Source organism: Ranitomeya variabilis, chromosome 1 (assembly GCF_051348905.1).
Source record: "Ranitomeya variabilis isolate aRanVar5 chromosome 1, aRanVar5.hap1, whole genome shotgun sequence".
Classification (NCBI taxonomy): Eukaryota; Metazoa; Chordata; class Amphibia; order Anura; family Dendrobatidae; genus Ranitomeya; species Ranitomeya variabilis.
Window position 1 is genome coordinate 995,484,602 of NC_135232.1, and position 19,368 is coordinate 995,503,969.

Below are 19,368 nucleotides of genomic sequence, written 5' to 3' on the forward strand. Positions count from 1 at the left end.
AATGCTCTGCACCGTTCATTATTGCCACATAGATGCTCCTTATAAAGCTGTGCAATATATAATGCTCTGCACCGGTCATTATTTCCCCATAGATGCTCCATAGAAAGCTGTGCCATATATAATGCTCTGCACCGTTCAGTATGGCCCCATAGATGCTCCACAGAAAGCTGTGCCATAAAAAATGCTCTGCACCGTTCAGTATGGCCCCATAGATGATCCATATATAGCTGTGCCACATATAATGCTCTGCACCATTCAGTATAGCCCCATAGATGCTCCATATAAATCTGTGCAATATATAATGCTGCTGCTGCTGCAATAAAAAAAAATTACATACTCACCTCTCTTGCTGCCCGCAGCTCCTCAGCGTCCCGTCTCGGCGTCTCTCCGCACTGACTGTTCAGGCAGAGGGCGGCGCGCACACTAGTACATCATCGCGCCCTCTGACCTGAACAGTCACTGCAAGAGGATGGGAAGACGGAGCGGCGTGTGGAACGTGGACAGGTAACTATGACATACTTACCTGCTCCCGGCATCCCTGGCTCCTTATCTCGGACAGCTGGTCTCCGGGTGCCGCAGCCTCTTCCTCTGTCAGCGGTCACCGTTACCGTCATTAGAGGAATGAATATGCGGCTCCACCCCTATGGGAGTGGAGTCCATATTCATAACTTTAATGAGCGGTCCCATGTGACCGCTGAACAGGGGACGAGCTGCGGCACTGAAGACCGTGGGATGGGCAGGGGGAGCGCCAGGAGCGCCGGGACTAGGTGAGTATGTGACAGTCCTCTCTCCCCCTCACCCGCCGACCCCACCGCCGATCATGACTCGAGTATAAGCCGAGAGGGGCACTTTCAGCCCAAAAATTTGGGCTGAAAATCTTGGCTTATACTCGAGTATATACGGTAGATTTGTCGGGCATGACTTGTTTACTTCAAACCCATGCTGGCTCTGGTTAATTACTGTATTCTTATACAAGAACTTACATACATGCTGTTTAATAATATGTTCAAACAACTTTCCTGGAATAGAAGTAAGGCTCACTCAATGTCCGCAGCATTTCTGCAACTCCCTGCTGTGGGTAAAACGCATGCGGCATTCGCATGCATTTTCCTGCAAAACACAGAATGCTTACGCTTTACAAGCGATTTGAAGCATCGCTTGGAAAAGTGATTGACAGGTTGGTCACACTTGTCATGCATAGTGCTTGATAAGTGTGACCAACTTTTTACTATTGATGCTGCCTATGCACGTTCCGTTCCCAGGAATGCTTTGCGCAAAGGACCTTTGTGACATCACGGTCACGTGACGGCGACATCATCTAAGGTGATTCACACACTGCATCCCTGGGAACAGGAGCTGCTGTGTGCACTGCTGAGAGGCCGGAGGACTCCGAGGGCCATCAGAAGGTAAGTATATCCTTATTTTTTATTTGAATTCTTTTTTTTACAGGAATATTGTACCCAGGGCCTGAAGGAGAGTCTCCTCTCCTCCAGACTCTGGATACCATCCGCACATGAAGCGCTCACTTTACGCATGGTGTTCATGGCCACATACTGTAAAGTGAGCGTTTCAATGCAATCCTATGGCGGTGGAATCGCCGCGATTCCACAAAAATAATGAACATGCTGCGGATTTTACCACTATGCGATCCCTTAGGATTGCATGGAAATGCATTTTTAAGGATTTTTTAAGCATTTCCACTGTGGCAAAAAACGCGGCGGAAACGCAACGTGGGCACACAGCCTAAGTTGTTTTGTATTTTTTCCTTTCCTCCCCTTTCTTTTTTCCATGATTGTGCTGCTATAAATTGATTTAAAGGGGGTTGTCTAGGAGGCATACATATCGCTGCTGTTCATACATTATTGGCCGGATGCTTTTGTATTTATGCATCATTTTTTTCTTGCCACTACTGGCTTATTCGCATGGGAGTTGTATTTATTGAATCAAGGATTTAATATTAATATATTTTTGTTAGCCCATTTATTTATACTCTATTGGGAGTTTGTGCATGTATATATATGCTTTTTATGTATGTTTTTAAATATTTTATGTTTTTGTACTTTGTGTTCTCAATAAAGCCTTTTTTCACTTGCTATGTGGGGTATGTGCACTTTTATTTGCGCTGTCTTTCTCTTTTTTGTCCATTACATGTTTTCATGAGCAATACTTTCACCCCTTTTTATTATTTTGTAACTATTATGAGCGGTGCCTGCTAATTTCTCTTTTTCAACCTTTTTGATAGTATGATAAAGCATGTAAGTGCAGGTATTTCTGCATATGTTGCTCATACTTAATAAATCGACGTTTTATAAATTTTGTCATAATTTGCATATCATTACCATGTCTATCCATCCTTTGCTTTCCTTAACACCATTGCAATCTCAGTGTTGAGGAGTGTAGAGCCGACATATTCCACAGTGCTGTACACATACTTGTAGAATTTATACCATAGATTATGTGATGGTGATTAAAATTTTGTGAAAAATCTCATAAGAACTTAATGTGACTGTTAATGTTGAAAATCTTTGTCTAGATAATACCACGAAACCCACAGTCCTCTGATATCTGAGAGGGAAGTGTCAGTGAGGAGTGAAGGTATTTCGGCAGGGCCCAACAGCCTCTCTCTTGGAATTTCAGATAGCAGTTCACTGAAACATGAGATCAGTTACCAAATATAGTTGACTAGAGAAAGAATGACATGGTCCTGTGGGAACAGATGCAAGGTTCAGGCCATATTCACCTCATGAGTGCTGTGGGGACAAAGCAATACTTAATGTATAGCAAAACATCTCTTTTCCATAACTAAGCTCTTCTAGAGACCTCTTCCAGGACTTTACGGTAAGTCTTACTATCTTATATCCATCAGTTATGTTCAAAAATTAGAAAATTACTGCAAGGGAAGATGTATCACATTGATTATATCTTGTGATGTGCTGCAACAACATTACTGATATAAAGCTGGACATCAGATTTCATCTTCCCAAATGTATTACTGCAATAATTTACATAAATAATATTTTTTACTTTTTTTCCTACTAATAATGACAATGTTATACATCTTCCTTAGTACCACATCATCTATAAAATGTTCTGCTTCTAAGTACATTTATTCGAGATTTAGGTTAGATCATGTAAGCACTAAATTGTCAGATAATGCCTGCAATGACTATGATAATACCTTGTAATTTGCAAGCAGTGAGGTTCCATTCATAATTATTTCATATGTTTATGCCAAATGCTTCATGAATGGTCATCACGAACATGAAGCTGGACAGATAACTGCATTTTACATTTGTTAATTTGCTTATTCCACATTTGTATTATTGTCATTCTGGTAATAGGAAGAGCAATCTCTAGAAGAGTCATCATGCAGTTATGTTGGACGTGTACTCTGACACCATTTTCTTGTTTATGCTAGAATCATTCTTCAGGATGGCACAAAAGGTCCTGGATCAAGCCCTGCCGGTTTTAATTACAGATGTCTATCCTAAAGCAGAATGCTTGTCTGAGAGCATGTCCGAAGCTTCTTCCCATGACTCTTTCTATGATTCTTTATCCGACTTGCAAGGAGAAACCATTGATGGAAACTTCCCAGAGCTTTCTGCCTTCCTTAGTCAAGAGGAAATGAACAAGAGTCTTGACATTGCACGTGAGGCCTTTTCAAGCCCTCCTGCTATGGATTCACCCCAAAGACATGTTTTGTCTCCTCACATTAAGCAACCTGATAGGTCTTTTAAGGAACTAAAATTAAGTAATTCAGAAGGCATCAGAAGACGGGACAATGCACTTAATAAATCGGGAAGAGCCAGCAAACCAGAGCACTCAAATGTTCGTGGAATGATATCACCATTTCTAACCACTAGTCCAAGCATAATTCGAGCTTTGCAAGCCCAAAAATCATCAAAACATCACATTAAAGGAGGTTTTAACACACTCCCAATTCCAAAAGCAAGAGCAAAAACATTTACCGGTAACAAAGATGTTAATCCTCAAAGTGACATGTGTCAAAAAGCTGCTAATTTTATTGAAGAACTCTCTGCGATATTTAGAGAGACAAACAAAGCAAGAGATAAACGACCAAATGGAGATTCTTCTTCCCCTGATAGTGGCTACCTCTCACCAAAAAAGGATAACTCAATTACCATTAACCCCAAAGTTAATGAAAGTTTAAGAGAAAAGCAAGAAGAAAAATCAATAGATGTGACCACTGCAAGATATACTCAGGATAAAACAGAGAAAGTAGAGGAGGATCCTAAGCAGATTAAAGAAGAGAGCAGGCATGGTCCGGCTGATAAATCTTACTCTACTTCTTCAGCTGCTCGATTTGTTCAGAAACTGAAAAGTCAAGAAGTGGCAGAGGGGAGCAAAGTAAGGCTAGAATGTAAAGTGATTGGAAACCCCAGCCCAGAAGTCAGGTAAGCACCCAATCAATACTTTTCTTGTCCTTGGCATTCAGCATTACATATAAAAGAAAAGTTCTGATCCGAGTGCTCGCTGAGGCTAGGTTCACACTTGTGTACCAGGGTTTTGCTTGCATGGATACCTATGTACAACAAAACATGTCATTTAGTTTTAATGTACATAGCGCAAATAGTTGTTGTAAGCATTGCTTCTTATTAAAGTTGATCTACTAAATTGATTAGCTGCTTTGCGTCTTTAAAGTATGTTTACAAACTTCATATTTACTGTGAAATGTTGGTGCAAATCTTACCAAAAGTCTGAATACTCATATTGTACAATGTAAGTTCATGGGGTTTTTTGTGGATTCTAGCCATATGGTGTGTATTTGTAGACTTGCTGCATTCCTGAGTCAAAATTATTTCTATGTAACACATGTAGATTTTGGGTAATGATTATATTTAGCTTAAAAGGTCCATCATTTTGGGTCCAAATGTTACTGTTCTGTACTAATTTCCTGCATTATTGATTCATGCTGACGAGCAATGATGGGGACAGACTCATTGCTAAAAAGATCATTCTGTCTGCATATACAGTACATGTTATCAGACGTTACGCATAATGAACGTTTTGCTCATTCATTGGGTGACCTTCTGCATATTTGCAATGACCGAAACAACCATTCCTACCAGGGGCGGACACAGACTGCAGAGGGCCCCTGTGCAAGAAATCTTCCTGGGCCCCCCCCCATACCGCAACAAAGTTATCCAAACATATAGGTTGTAATATTTATTATCAGTTTAGAACACAACTATCAACTCTAAATAATGAATTTAAGTTCCATATTTAACAACTGAATATAACACAAAGCAGTCATGCAATTGATGTCATATCTGGCAAATCTGGATGAACCCAGCAATGGAGGAGATGGAGAAATTAGTTTCTCTGCCTCCTCCGCAGTTGTGCTGCTTATGGTCTAAGTGAAAGATATCGCAGCTGGACAAAGACCAGGCTGGTGCATGTCACTAGCAGGCCACTGTGCACAGAATTTGAGGATATGTCACTCTCAATTTCCTTAGGTCACAGGGCATTAGTGATGAGCTAACATGCTCATATAAGGCATTATCTGAGCATGCTTGTGTGCTGAGTGTCTTCGGCGAACTCGAATAATAATTTCGTCTCCCCACCGCTTCATGTCTCGCGACTGTTTGACAGCTGCAACACATGCAGTGGATGCCTAATAAACAGGCTATCCCCACGTGTTGTGGCTGTCAAATTGCCATGAATCATGGAGCACCAGGGACTCAAACATATTATTGGAGAACGCTGAAGATGCTCTATTAGCACTTGAGCATGCTTAGATAATGCCTTATCCAAACATGCTCGCTCATGACCAGTATTGTAACCACTACTCCCAACATGGTGGTTCTTATATAAATTGTTGTTTCTTTATTTTTCAAAACAATACTGTATTGTATGCTTACAAAATGTCCACAAGGCAGCAAAGATCCTGTCAGGCTGGTCCACACTCGTCCTCTGCAGCAGCTTCCCGCTCCAAGCTGCGACTCCAGTGCACAGAAGACACTTGCAGATCATCCTGTCAGCCAATCACTGATATGTTTGTAAGGCAAAGTCTGTGATTGGCTGAGAGGTAACCATGCACAAATGTCACTGTGCACTCCATATTACCTTACATGTATGTACCAGGGGGCGCTCTGTAGATTTATATCCCAGGGCGGCATCCCTCTATATAGTACATGCTCAATCATTTTAATACATTTATTCCAGGTGGTCCAGCCCTTCCCCTACCTAGACCAGTGATTCATTTCATTCATACCTCCCCTCACCCCCCCCCCTATTTTCATGTGTAATGTAAGGACCCAGTCCCGCGGATCACTGAGGCTCTAGGAAGAGTGCGCATGCGCACAGCAAAGCAGTGAGTCACAAGCAGAGCCTGCTTCAGCGACTCACTGAGAGGCCCTCCCCCTCCCTCACTCCGTCCTCTATTTCTGTTTCAGCATCTGCCACCCGTCACCCAGAGGTGTATCTAGCCTTTCCTGCACCCGGGGCAAAGGATCAGCTTGGCGCCCCCCCCCCCCCCCCCAAACCTCGCCCATTTGAACCTTAACTCTATTGAAACTGTATGACCGAGCCAAGGTACATTCCTTATTCCCCATAATGTTAAAATAGATACCAATAAAAGTAAAATTAATTGAGACATCAGTAGGTTAAGTGTTTTCGAATATCCATATTGAATCAGGAGCCCCATATAATCCTGCATAAAGGTTAATAATGGCCCCATAAGATGCTCCATAGAGACATTTGCCCAATATAGTGCTGCAGAAACATTGATTATGGCCCCATAAGATGCTACATAAAGATATTTGCCCCATATAGTGCTGCACAAATGTTAATTATGGCCCCATAAGATACTCCATACAGTCACTTGCCCCATATAGTGCTGCACAAACGTTGATTATGGCCCCATACAGACACTTGCCCCATATAGTGCTGCACAAACGTTATGGCCCCATAAGATGCTCCATACAGACATTTGCCCCATATAATGCTGCACAAATGTTATGGCCCCATAAGATGCTCCATACAGACACTTGCCCCATTATGGTGCTGCACAAACGTTATGGCCCCATAAGATGCTCCATACAGACACTTGCCCCATATAGTGCTGCACAAACGTTATGGCCCCATACAGACACTTTCCCCATATAGTGCTGCACAAACGTTATGGCCCCATAAGATGCCCCATACAGACACTTCCCCCATATAGTGCTGCACAAACGTTAATTATGGCCCCATAATAATAATTAATAATTATTATTTATATAGCGCCAACATATTCCGCAGCGCTTTACAGTTTAACAGTTTCAAACAACAATCATAGGTAACAATGTTAACAATACAATAATAAAGCAAAATAAGACGACCCTGCTCGTGAGAGCTTACAATCTACAATGAGGTGGGGGAGATACAAAGTTCAGGTGTGTATTTACAATGGCCCCATAAGATGCTCTATACAGACATTTGCCCCATATAGTGCTGCACAAACGTTATGGCCCCATAAGATGCTCCATACATACACTTGCCCCATTTGCTGTTGCTGCGATAAAAAAAAAATCACATACTCACCTCTCCATCGCTCAGGCCCCCGGCACTTTCAATATTCACCTGCTCCTCGTTCCAGCCACCGCTCCATCTTCAGCACTGACGTTCAGGCAGAGGGTGCACACTAACTCTGTCACCGCGCCCTCTGACCTCAGCGTCACTGCTGAAGATGAAGCGGCGCCGGAACGAGGATCAGGTGAATATCGCGCTGCGCTCCCCTCCCCGTTATACTCACCTGCTCCTGGCGAGGTGCAGTCCTTGCTTCCCCAGCGCTGGCAGCTTCTTCCTGTACTGAGCGGTCACTGTTACAGCTCATTACAGTAATGAATATGCGGCTCCACCCCTATCGGAGGTGGAGCTGCATATTCATTACTGTAATGAGCGGTACCATGTGACCTTTCAGTACAGGACGAGGAGCCTCCTTGGACCGCCGCATCATCAGGCGGCCCGCTGGCGCCCCCCTGTTGGCTGCGCCTGGGGCACATGCCCCGGCTGCCCCCCTGGATACGCCACTGACCTCACCGCAGACCGCACAAGTGACAGCCAGCCGGACAGCAGCATAATGAATGCTAACAGGTGAGGAAGGGGGGCCCGTTTGACTGTCATATCACATGCATGCAGCAGAGCGGCCCCCCTGCTTCTCCTGTTAGCAGTAATACTGCCGCCGGCTGTCATTTACAACAATGCCTTGTATGTCTGTTGGGGGCCCCCTCCCGCTCTGGGCCCCGATGCGGTTGCACCGGTTGAACCGGCGGTATGTCCGCCCATGGTGCCTAAAAATACACACTCGACGATTATTGGCTCATGTAAAAGGACCTTAAGTGGGTATACTCAAGTGTAGAAATGATTCCCTTTTCCTTAGATTGCCATGGGTCCAAAAGCTCTTCAAAGTCCCATGTGAATAAAACGGTAGTCATTCGTCATGTGCACTGCCGCTCTTCAGAGCCTCAATTCTTGGGATCAGTGTGGGTCCCAGTGGTTGGACCCTAGTGACCAGGATTCCAGACTTGAGAATATCTATTTAAGACTTTTTTCACAGTTGGGTGTTTTAATCAGTGTTTTGCATCAATGCAATCAAAGCCAGAAATGGGTTCAAAACAAGGAGGAGGCGCCCATCTTTCTATTATCCTTGACCTCATTCAGACAGCTGTAAATGCAGGCATATTTTAGCATTTAAATTACAGCTGGAAGACATGGCCTTATTGCAAAGCTACGGACTTGAACTATCAACAGTGATGACTATGATGTCGATAGTTCAGATCTTCAAACCTGAATTAAAGTCTTAAGTCTAACAGGAACTAAGAATGGTTGCCAACCATCCAGAAATTCCAGGACAGTCCGTAAAAATTTTGCCCCATCCGTCAAAAAAAACTTAAGGCATGTGTGATTTTTTTTTTTAAGATTAAGAAATTTATACTGATTGTTTGACTGTAATTATCATCATTTGACAGTTCACAGTGAATGCAGCTAATGTCTTGATATCAGAATTTGGGGCGGTAGACACAGATCACATTGATCATAATTATAGTCCTTCAATCTGGTTTTCCAATGTATCCATAAAAATATTGTCTGTTCCTGATTTTTTTGATAAGCTGTCCAGAAAAAAAATAAGAAATCAAGTTGGATTAGTAAAAAGATGTTACTTAAATATTCTCATTAAACTCATAAGCTTAGATGAGGTAGAGAGAGAAAAATAACACGGCATATACGCAATAAACTGGCTCTGTGATCATAGGACAAACAAGATATACGGTAGGTTCAGATCACTTCTAAGTAAGATTATAGAATTAGGCTGTGTTCACACCTACAATTGTGGTACAGCATGACATAACCAAAAAGTAAAAGCTAAAGACAAAAACCTGGAAGCAACATATCTGTCCATGTCGTTTTCCAGTCAACACATGTACAAAACACATTTCAGCAAAAAGCAGCTTTTCGAATTGTTCCTTAGGGTAAGTTCACACTGGGCGTTTTTGCTGCATTTTTATGCTAATTTTCAGCAGCATTTTACAGTACCAGCAAAGCATATGAGATTTCAGAAATCTCATGCACACACATTGGGTTTTTTGTCATCAGGATTTTGTGCTTTGCTGTTTTTTTTTGGACATAGAGCATGTCACTTCTTTCAGCGTTTTTGCAGCATTTCTCACCTATTGGCTTGAATGGGTGTTGAAAAAATGCAGCAAAAAGCAGCTATCTTTATTTGCAGCCTTTTCTCTGCAGAAAAGTCATGGACATTGTAAGGAGATAAAACACAAGAGTCTGGGGGCAGTTACCTTCTCGGCTCTGTGCCTGGAACCATTGAGCTGTGCTGCAGGTTCCCCAAGGGGCAGACTTAGAGACTGGGACAGGAAGGAAGCGGGCAGAGAGCGGGAAAGGCACGCGCACAAGGGACAGAGCAGCGTGAGCAGCGGTCAGAGCAGGGTGCAGCTGCGCTCCGGAAGAGAGAGAGCTCCCGGTCTGAGGACAAATAGAGGGAGACTGCCCAGAAAGACTGCATCTTGTGAGTACATGAAAGCAGACTCTGCTGTGACTGGAGAGGGGCGCTTTGAGACCCATGTAGAGACATTAGCCCGTGCAGAGACTTCGACCCCCTGGTCCCCGCGGTATGAGTACAGAGACTGTGGTTCCTGGTACAGTGACTTAACAGTGCAGAGCCCCTGATTCTTGGTACAGAGACTTAACAGTGCAGAGCCCCTGATTCCTGGCTGTGCTGTAAAAGCTAAAGACTCAGAGCCTGTGCATACCAGATTAACTCCCGAAACCCCAGGCAGCAGGCTCCTAAAGACTACTCAGCCCACGGACAACAGAGGGACGACAAGTGCCGCTGTTTCTCGGCACCTACGTTGGAGAAGACGACCCTTCAAGCAAGTCCTCATCAGACTGATAAGTGTTATTTTCTCAAGAAATCCTGCTTAATTCTGTTATATTGTTTGACTCCCATATTTTTGCACTGTTTTATTGCTAGTTATTTTCCATTGCTTCCTCCCTGCGAGGAGAACCTGATTCCTGTTATTAAACCCCTCAACTGTTGGTCTGTCTGTTCCATGGTGACATACTGAGTACCTGCATACTATTACAACATTAGCATGGACAAAGAGACACAGGTTAGCCCAAAAAATGCACCAAAACTGCAACAAAAGCACACCAAAAAACGCACCAAAAACGCACCTAAACCTGAACATACCCTAAAACTTTTTAAAGAAAAACTGCATCTTTGTTTTTTACATTTGATATGAATATGAAAAAAATCACAACAAAGAGGGTATATGGTTTGGTTTGGTTTATTTTACAGCAAGTCATAAAAATCTACTCATTTTTGTAAATCTCTTTGGTATTAGATATCTCACATTGTAAACAGTATAAAATCTGGATGCCGCAGTATTTAGGCTGAGTAGAAAATGCAAGTTCTGAATCCAGACCAGTATAATATGGTCTACAGGTCAGACCATGTTTAGCTCTTGTGTCGGTGTCAGATCACTTTTGGTAACACTTTTATTATATAAAATGGGTGTATTACAGACATAGGTTTCACTTAACGTATTAAAAATCGGTCCGATTCTCTGGTCTGAGAGTCGCACGTGTGTTCTCCGTATGGTCATCCGTGTGTAATCCATTTGCAATGCGATGATTCGATTTCCTCGCATCTATGTATCCGTATGACATCCGTATGCAATATGTATGCAATGCAATTTTAACATGAGCTTTCACATACAGCAGTTCGCTGTCATTTAAACATCATTTTAAAATGAAATATTCTTCAAAACACACGCGCACATATATACAGTATATAAACTGCTCAAAAAAAATAAAGGGAACACTAAAATCCCACATCCTAGATATCACTGAATGAAAGATTTCAGTTGCAAATCTTTATTCATTACATAGTGGAATGTGTTGAGAACAATAAAACATAAAAATGATCAATGTAAATCAAAATGAATATGCCATGGAGGTCTGGATTTTGAATGATACTCAAAATCAAAGTGGAAAATAAAATTACAGGCTGGTCCAACTTCAGTGAAAATGCCTCAAGACAAGGAAATGATGCTCAGTAGTGTGTGTGGCCTCCATGTGCCTGTATGACCTCCCTACAATGCCTGGGCATGCTCCTGATGAGGAGGCGGATGGTCTCCTGAGGGATCTCCTCCCAGATCTGGACTAAAGCATCCACCAACTCCTGGACAGTCTGTGGTGCAACATGACATTGGTGGATGGTGCGAGACATGATGTCCCAGATGTGTTCAATCGGATTCAGGTCTGGGGAATGGACGGGCCAGTCCATAGCTTCAATGCTTTCATCTTGCAGGAACTGCTGACACACTCCAGCCACATGAGGTCTGGCATTGTCCTGCATTAGGAGGAACCCACAGCCAATCACACAAGCATATGGTCTCACAAGGGGTCTGAGGATCTCATCTCGGTACCCAATGGTGGTTAGGCTACCTCTGGTAAGCACATGGAGGGCTGTGCAGTCCTCCAAATAAATGCCACCCCACAGCATTACTGACTCACTGCCAAACCAGTCATGCTGAAGGATGCTGCAGGCAGCAGATCGCTCTCCACGGCGTCTCCAGACTCTGTCACGTCTGTCACATGTGCTCAGTGTGAACGTGCTTTCACCTATGAACAGCACACGGTGACAGTGGCGAATTTGCCAATTCTGGTGTTCTGTGGCAAATGCCAAGCGTCCTGCAAGGTGTTGGGCTGTGAGCACAACCCCCATCAGTGGACGTCGGACACTCAGACCATTCTCATGGAGTCAGTTTCTAAGCGTTTGTGCAGACACATGCACATTTGTGGCCTGCTGGAGGTCATTTTGCAGGGCTCTGGTAGTGTTCCTCCTGTTCCTCCTTGCACACAGGCTGAGGTAGCGGTCCTGCTGCTGGGTTGCTGCCCTCCTACAGCCCCCTCCACATCTCCTGGTGTACTGGCCTGTCTCCTGGTAGCGCCTCCAGCCTCTGGAAACTATGCTGACAGACACAGCAAACCTTCTTGCCACAGCTCGCATTGATGTGCCATCCTGGATGAGCTGCACTACCTGAGACACTTGTGTGGGTTGTAGAGTCCGTCTCATGCTATCACGAGTGTGAAAGCACAACCAACATTCAAAAGTGACCAAAACATCAGCCAGAAAGCATTGGTGTTGAGATGTGATCTGCGGTCTCCACCTGCAGAAGCACCCCTTGAGTGGGTCTTGATAATTGCCAATAATTTCCATCTGTTGTCTATTGCATTTGAACAAAAGCATGTGAAATTGATTATCAAACAGTGTTGCATCCTAAGTGGACAGTTTGATTTCACAGAAGTTTGATTTGCTGGGAGTTATATTCTGTTGTTTAAGTGTTCCTTTTATTTTTTTGAGCAGTGTATATATATATATATATATATATATATATATATATATATATACACACAGTACAGACCAAAAGTTTGGGCACACCTTCTCATTTAAAGATTTTTCAGTATTTTCATGACTATGAAAACTGTACATTCACACTGAAGGCATCGAAACTATGAATTAACACATGCGGAATTATATACTTAACAAAAAAGTGTGAAGCAACTGAAATTATGTCTTATATTCTAGGTTCACCATTTGCTTTGATGACTGCTTTGCACACTCTTGGCATTCTCTTGATGAGCTTCAATAGGTAGTCACCGGGAATGGTCTTCCAACAATCTTGAAGGAGTTCCCAGAGATGCTTAGCACGTGTTGGCCCTTTTGCCTTCACTCTGCGGTCCAGCTTACCCCAAATCATCTCGATTGGGTTCAGGTCTGGTGACTGTGGATGTCAATTCATCTACGTAGCACCCCATTACTCTCCTTCTTGATTTTACTGTACGCCACACATGAATTATCGGCTTTCCAACGGACACCAGTGCGTAAAAAATGAACAGCACTCGCCTGCTGGGAGTGCTGTGCAGTTTTTTCTCTCACCCATAGACTTGCATTGGCGAGACTCGGCCGATATAAGCGTAAAATCGCAGCATGCTGCGATTTCACTCGCACGTAGAATACACCCGAGAAAAAAAACGATGATGTGAGCTTCCCCATAGTTTAAAATAGTTTAACATTGGTCCGAGTGCTATGCAATGTTTTCTCACATTGCACTCGTCCTTATTCAACACTGGTGTGACTCCAGCCATAGAGGGATTTTTTCACTTCTGCAGCAGGAAGTAAGTGTGATCGGTGATATCACGTCTACAAACAGGTTGAATAGAATAGCACAGTTGCTTGATACCTGTACTCACTGGCGACCTGTCAGATATCTGTAGATGAAATACGCCTTTAATGGAGATGTCCCATGTCAAATATATATACTGTCCTCACATAATAGGTGACAAGAATGTAATCACTGCGGTTCCTGATACTGGGACCCCACTGATCAGGAAAATTGAGATCTTAAAGTCCTCAATGAGAATGGAGTAATTGCAATAAGCTCTATTTACTGTCTCAGGAGTGTTGGTTGCACATTCTACCAATCCATTCACATAGGGACTTTGGGACCCTTATTACAGTGATCTGTGGGGGATCTCAGCAACTGGACATATAACAAACTTAAAATGATCACCTACAGTTAGGTCCATATATATTTGGACAGAGACAACATTTTTCTAGTTTTGGTTATAGACAATACCACAATGAATTTTAAACAAAACAATTCAGATGCAGTTGAAGTTCAGACTTTCAGCTTTCATTTGAGGGTATCCACATTAAAATCGGATGAAGGGTTTAAGAGTTTCAGCTCCTTAACATGTGCCACCCTGTTTTTAAAAGGACCAAAAGTAATTGGACAGATTCAATAATTTTAAATAAAATGTTCATTTTTAGTACTTGGTTGAAAACCCTTGGCTGGCAATGACTGCCTGAAGTCTTGAACTCATGGACATCACCAGACGCTGTGTTTCCTCCTTTTTGATGCTCTGTCAGGCCTTCACTGCGGTGGTTTTCAGTTGCTGTTTGTTTGTGGGCCTTTCTGTCTGAAGTTTAGTCTTTAACAAGTGAAATGCATGCTCAATTTGGTTGAGATCAGGTGACTGACTTGGCCATTCAAGAATATTCCACTTCTTTGATTTAATTAACTCCTGGGTTGCTTTGGCTTCATGTTTTGGGTCATTGTCTATCTGTAGGATGAAACGACGACCAATCAGTTTGGCTGCATTTGGCTGGATCTGAGCACACAGTGTGGCTATGAATACCTCAGAATTCATTCGGCTGCTTCTGTCCTGTGTCACATCATCAATAAACACTAGTGACCCAGTGCCACTGGCAGCCATGCATGCCCAAGCCATCACACTGCCTCCGCCGTGTTTTACAGATGATGTGGTATGCTTTGGATCATGAGCTGTACCACGCCTTCGCCATACATTTCTCTTTCCATCATTCTGGTAGAGGTTGATCATGGTTTCATCTGTCCAAAGAATGTTCTTCCAGAACTGTGCTGGCTTTTTTAGATGTTTTATAGCAAAGTCCAGTCTAGCCTTTTTATTCTTGATTCTTATGAGTGGCTTGCACCGTGCAGTGAACCCTCTGTATTTACTTTCATGCAGTCTTCTCTTTATGGTAGATTTGGATATTGATACGCCTACCTCCTGGAGAGTGTTGTTCACTTGGTTGGCTGTTGTGAAGGGGTTTCTCTTCACCATGGAGATTATTCTTCTATCCTCCACCACTGTTGTCCTCCGTGGACGCCCAGGTCTTTTTGCATTGATGAGTTCACCAGTGCTTTCTTTCTTTCTCAGGATGTACCAAACTGTAGATTTTGCCACTCCTAATATTGTAGCAATTTCTCGGCTTGTTTTTTTCTGTTTTCGCAGCTTAAGGATGGCTTGTTTCACCTGCATGGAGAGCTCCTTTGACCGCATGTTTACTTCACAGCAAAACCTTCCAAATGCAAGCACCACACCTCAAATCAACTCCAGGCCTTTTATCTGCTTAATTCAGAATGACATAATGAAGGGATTGCCCACACCTGTCCATGAAATAGCCTTGGAGTCAATTGTCCAATTACTTTTGGTCATTTTAAAAACAGGGTCGCACATGTTAAGGAGCTGAAACTCCTAAACCCTTCATCCAATTTTATTGTGGATACCCTCAAATGAAAGCTGAAAGTCTGAACTTCAACTGCATCTGAATTGTTTTGTTTAAAATTCATTGTGGTAATGTCTATAACCAAAATTAGAAAAATGTTGTCTCTGTCCAAATATATATGGACCTAACTGTATGTAGTTGATAACTGATAAAGGTTGTTTATGGAACAATGCATCTACAACTATACCATGCATGCTACTGATGCATACTTTATGGTGACCTAAGTTAAGTACCGTATTTTGCGGCATATAAGACGCACCGGACCATAAGACGCACCTAAGTTTTAAAGGTTGAAAATAGGAAAAAAAATATTTTGAAGCAAATAACGGGGTAAAATATTTAATAACATAAATAACATAATATTTCACTAATGCAAATGTAAACAGTACTCAGCAGCAACATTAACAACCATTACTGATTTAAGTACAGAAACTCCTCAGTCATCAGGGAACCCCAAGAACTCCTCATCACTACTGTCCGAATTTAAGAAGCTCGGTTCCTCAGAATCACTAGTATCACTGTCTTCACTCTGTTCATAAAGGATGTCATCTTCAGAGCCATCTAAGGCATTGCTGATGCCACATTTTTTGAAGGACTTCACAATGGTTTCATCCTTAACGGACTGCCATGAGGTTTTCACCCACTCACAAACTTGGGTGATTGTGGGCCTTTTCATTCATCCAGTTGGTGTCAAATCATGGTTTCCAGCAGCCATCCATTTATTCCACTCTTCTCTCATGAAGACTTTAAATGGCTTGTTGATGGAAACATCCAAAGGTTGCAACTGACTGGTAAGCCCCCCAGGAATTACGGCAATATGGGTTTTCTCTTCTTTAAATCTCCTTTTTGTGGCTTCAGTGATATGTGCCCTAAACTGGTCCAGCACTAATAGAGCAGTTTTTTTCAGAAGCCCTCCAGGACGTTTGGACCACACTTTTTCTATCCATATCTTCATGCTATTTTCATCCATCCATCCCTTGTCGTGAACATGGACAATGACTCCTTTTGGGATTGCCTCTTTTGGCATGGTTTTTCTCTTGAAAATCAGCAGTGGAGGCAATTTGGTGCCATCTGCACAGCAGGACAACACAGCTGTATAATGGGTTTTCTCATGCCCTGACGTCTTCACGGCTATAGTTTTGGCACCTTTCACATCAACCGTTTTGTTTGGCGGAACATCGAAGGTCAACGGGACTTCATCCATGTTGCCAATCTGAGTCATTTCATATCCATTTTTCTTTCTTGCTTCCAGTACAAATTTGTGAAAAGACACAATCTTGGTTTCGTACTCTTTAGGCATTTTTTGTGCAATCCTAGTTTTTGTGCGCATAGCAAGACCACATCGCTTCATAAATCTATAACACCAAGATGGTGTTCCTGTGAAGTCCTGAATGCCTTTCTCTGCAGCAAGACGTTTAGCTTCATAAATGATCATTTTTGTCGATACAGAATATCCATTGTTCCTGTGACGTATGATCCACTCTTTCACATCCACTTCTAAATGTGGCCACTTTGGAGCTTGCCAATGTAAACATTTTTTATCTTTGTCCGTTTTCTGCAGCTGATCCTCCTGTTTCCTCCATTCCCGTATCATTTTTTCAGTTGGAGGTGTCCCGAAGTGTCTCTCCGCTGCCCTGTTCCCATGTTCTTTGGCGTACTTCACTACCTCCAGTTTAAAAGGGATTTTATATGAAATCCTTCTCTGCTTTGACATCTTTCCAGGAGAGTACGGTAACGTACGGTATCTTTCTGCAAGAAAATACAAAATTATGGTATCAGTACGGTACTTTGTCCTGCTGCTGACACTGTTATGGTGGGGGATCTGCTGCTGGAGGGCCACAGGTAGTGCTACACTCTTTTACCGAACAACACTCTTTTACCGAACAACACCCCACCAAGGAGAACATCTGCAAGGAGTTTGTATGTTGTCCCCAGGTTTGTGTGGGTTTCCTCCGCATTCTCAGCTTTCCTCCCACACTTCCAACATACGGTATACAGATAGAGATATTGTGAGCCCCAATGGGGACAGTGATGATAATGTCTGTAAAGCGCTGTGGAATAGGATAGTCCAATATACGGTACTGTACTGTAGGCAATGCATAATAAAAAATACGGTAATACCGATACCGTAATTGACCACCACCGTAACTCTGTGGTACGGTAATTTTTCAGTTCACCGTATGTGTGGTTTTTTTTAGAAAGCTGGAGTTTATATTGGTACCAATTTTTGGTATGGTACCGTACTTACGGTATGATTTTCAATCACTTTTTTATGCGGCGGGATGAAAAAAAAAGTGTGTGTACAGATTGGTGACATTTTTTGATGGATTAAAAGGGTTTTTCAGGCACCGTTTGCTTCTGGATTGGGAAGTGAGTAGTGCTAACATCCTACCATCAAAGTGAACCAAGGCACCGGCATGACACTGTAGTTACGGTACCAATCATGCATCTGTCCACATGTGAATGCAGCTCACCTCCCAATGCGGAAGAACCGTAAACACTACGGTATAAAGGGAACCTGACAGCTGATACATGCTACCGTAATCCACGGACAGCATGTATCAGACACTGGCAGTATGATCTACCGTACCGAAAGCCAGGTATGGTATGCTTCACTTTGAAATGCTACAGCGTTTCAGAGAAAAACACACTGTACCGTACCTTTGGCTTTTCCCCTCCTGCTGCCAATCACTGACAGGTCTCTTCCTGTATGCGCACGCAGTAAAAAAATTGTCACTCATTGGGAGCGGATGGGGAGAAGCGGCTGGGGACCTGTCAGACTAGTCTTTCGGTGGCTTTTAAAGTACGGGCTGTTCAATGCATAGCCAGCATGTACGGTATTAGCGTAACAGTGGACTGTATGACTTTAGCCACTTTTTTTCCTCTGAAATGCTGTGGCATTTCAGAGAAAAAAGTGGCTACGGTCATACAGCTTGTTGCTACACTAATGCATGCTGCCTACGCATTGGACAGCCTATATTTAGAAAACATCACCTTTAATACTGTATGTCATAGGTGCCATTTATTGTACCATATGTTTCCACGTTCATTCAGGAAACGCAGTGCTTTGGACGCAGCGGATGCCCCGCTCCACCCAAAGCATCACCCCCTGTTGTAAGCGTGGTGATTCCGAATGTGTTCATTGAGCACATGCGGAAGCACCGCATCGTCTCCGCAAGATAGACATGTTGCAGTCTATAAAGACGAGCCGCATGTCCGGATACACAGGGCCGCCGTATGCGGCCCTGCACGCATAGTGGAGATGGGATTTCATAAAATCCCCTCCATTATGCTGTAACATCTGGACGCTGCGGATTGGACGCTATGGATGTACCCAGCTTCCAATCCGCAGCAAATCCGGATGTATTATGCCTCATGGAAACAGGCCCTAACTCCCAACATGCAGCTCCTGTAACATGCTGGGAGTAAGGCTAGGTTCACATTGCGTTAATGGGTTAACGCTAACGGACTGCGTTGCACGGCAAAATTAATGCCATGCAATGGGTCCGTTAGCGCACCCATTGACAGCAATGTGATTTTTCTCTGTAGCTCATCGCTAGCGCATGCCATTTTCGGCACGCGCTAGCGATGTGCCGTTCTTTTGTGACGGACCTCGGACGCTGCGCTAGCGGGGACACTGAACGCGGACTCTAAACAAACATTGCGTTAGCGCAATCCGCTAGCGCTATGCGCTTAACGGATTGCCCTAACGCAATGTGAACCTAGCCTTACAGTTCAGGAGTGTGAGTGTT

The 19,368-nt window shown here is 43.2% G+C and overlaps 1 protein-coding gene across 1 annotated transcript in view; it reads left to right on the forward strand.

The window, feature by feature from the left end:
• Positions 1–1,318: 1,318 nt before the first annotated feature.
• The window catches only part of PALLD (palladin, cytoskeletal associated protein), a 549,209-nt gene continuing 531,159 nt past the window's right edge, over positions 1,319–19,368 (forward strand). Inside the window, exons 1-3 of the mRNA XM_077279477.1 lie at positions 1,319–1,406; positions 2,534–2,838; positions 3,419–4,415. Coding sequence (XP_077135592.1) covers positions 3,433–4,415 — 983 coding nt within the window. The 5' untranslated portion in view covers positions 1,319–1,406; positions 2,534–2,838; positions 3,419–3,432. The remainder of the gene's footprint in view (positions 1,407–2,533; positions 2,839–3,418; positions 4,416–19,368) is intronic.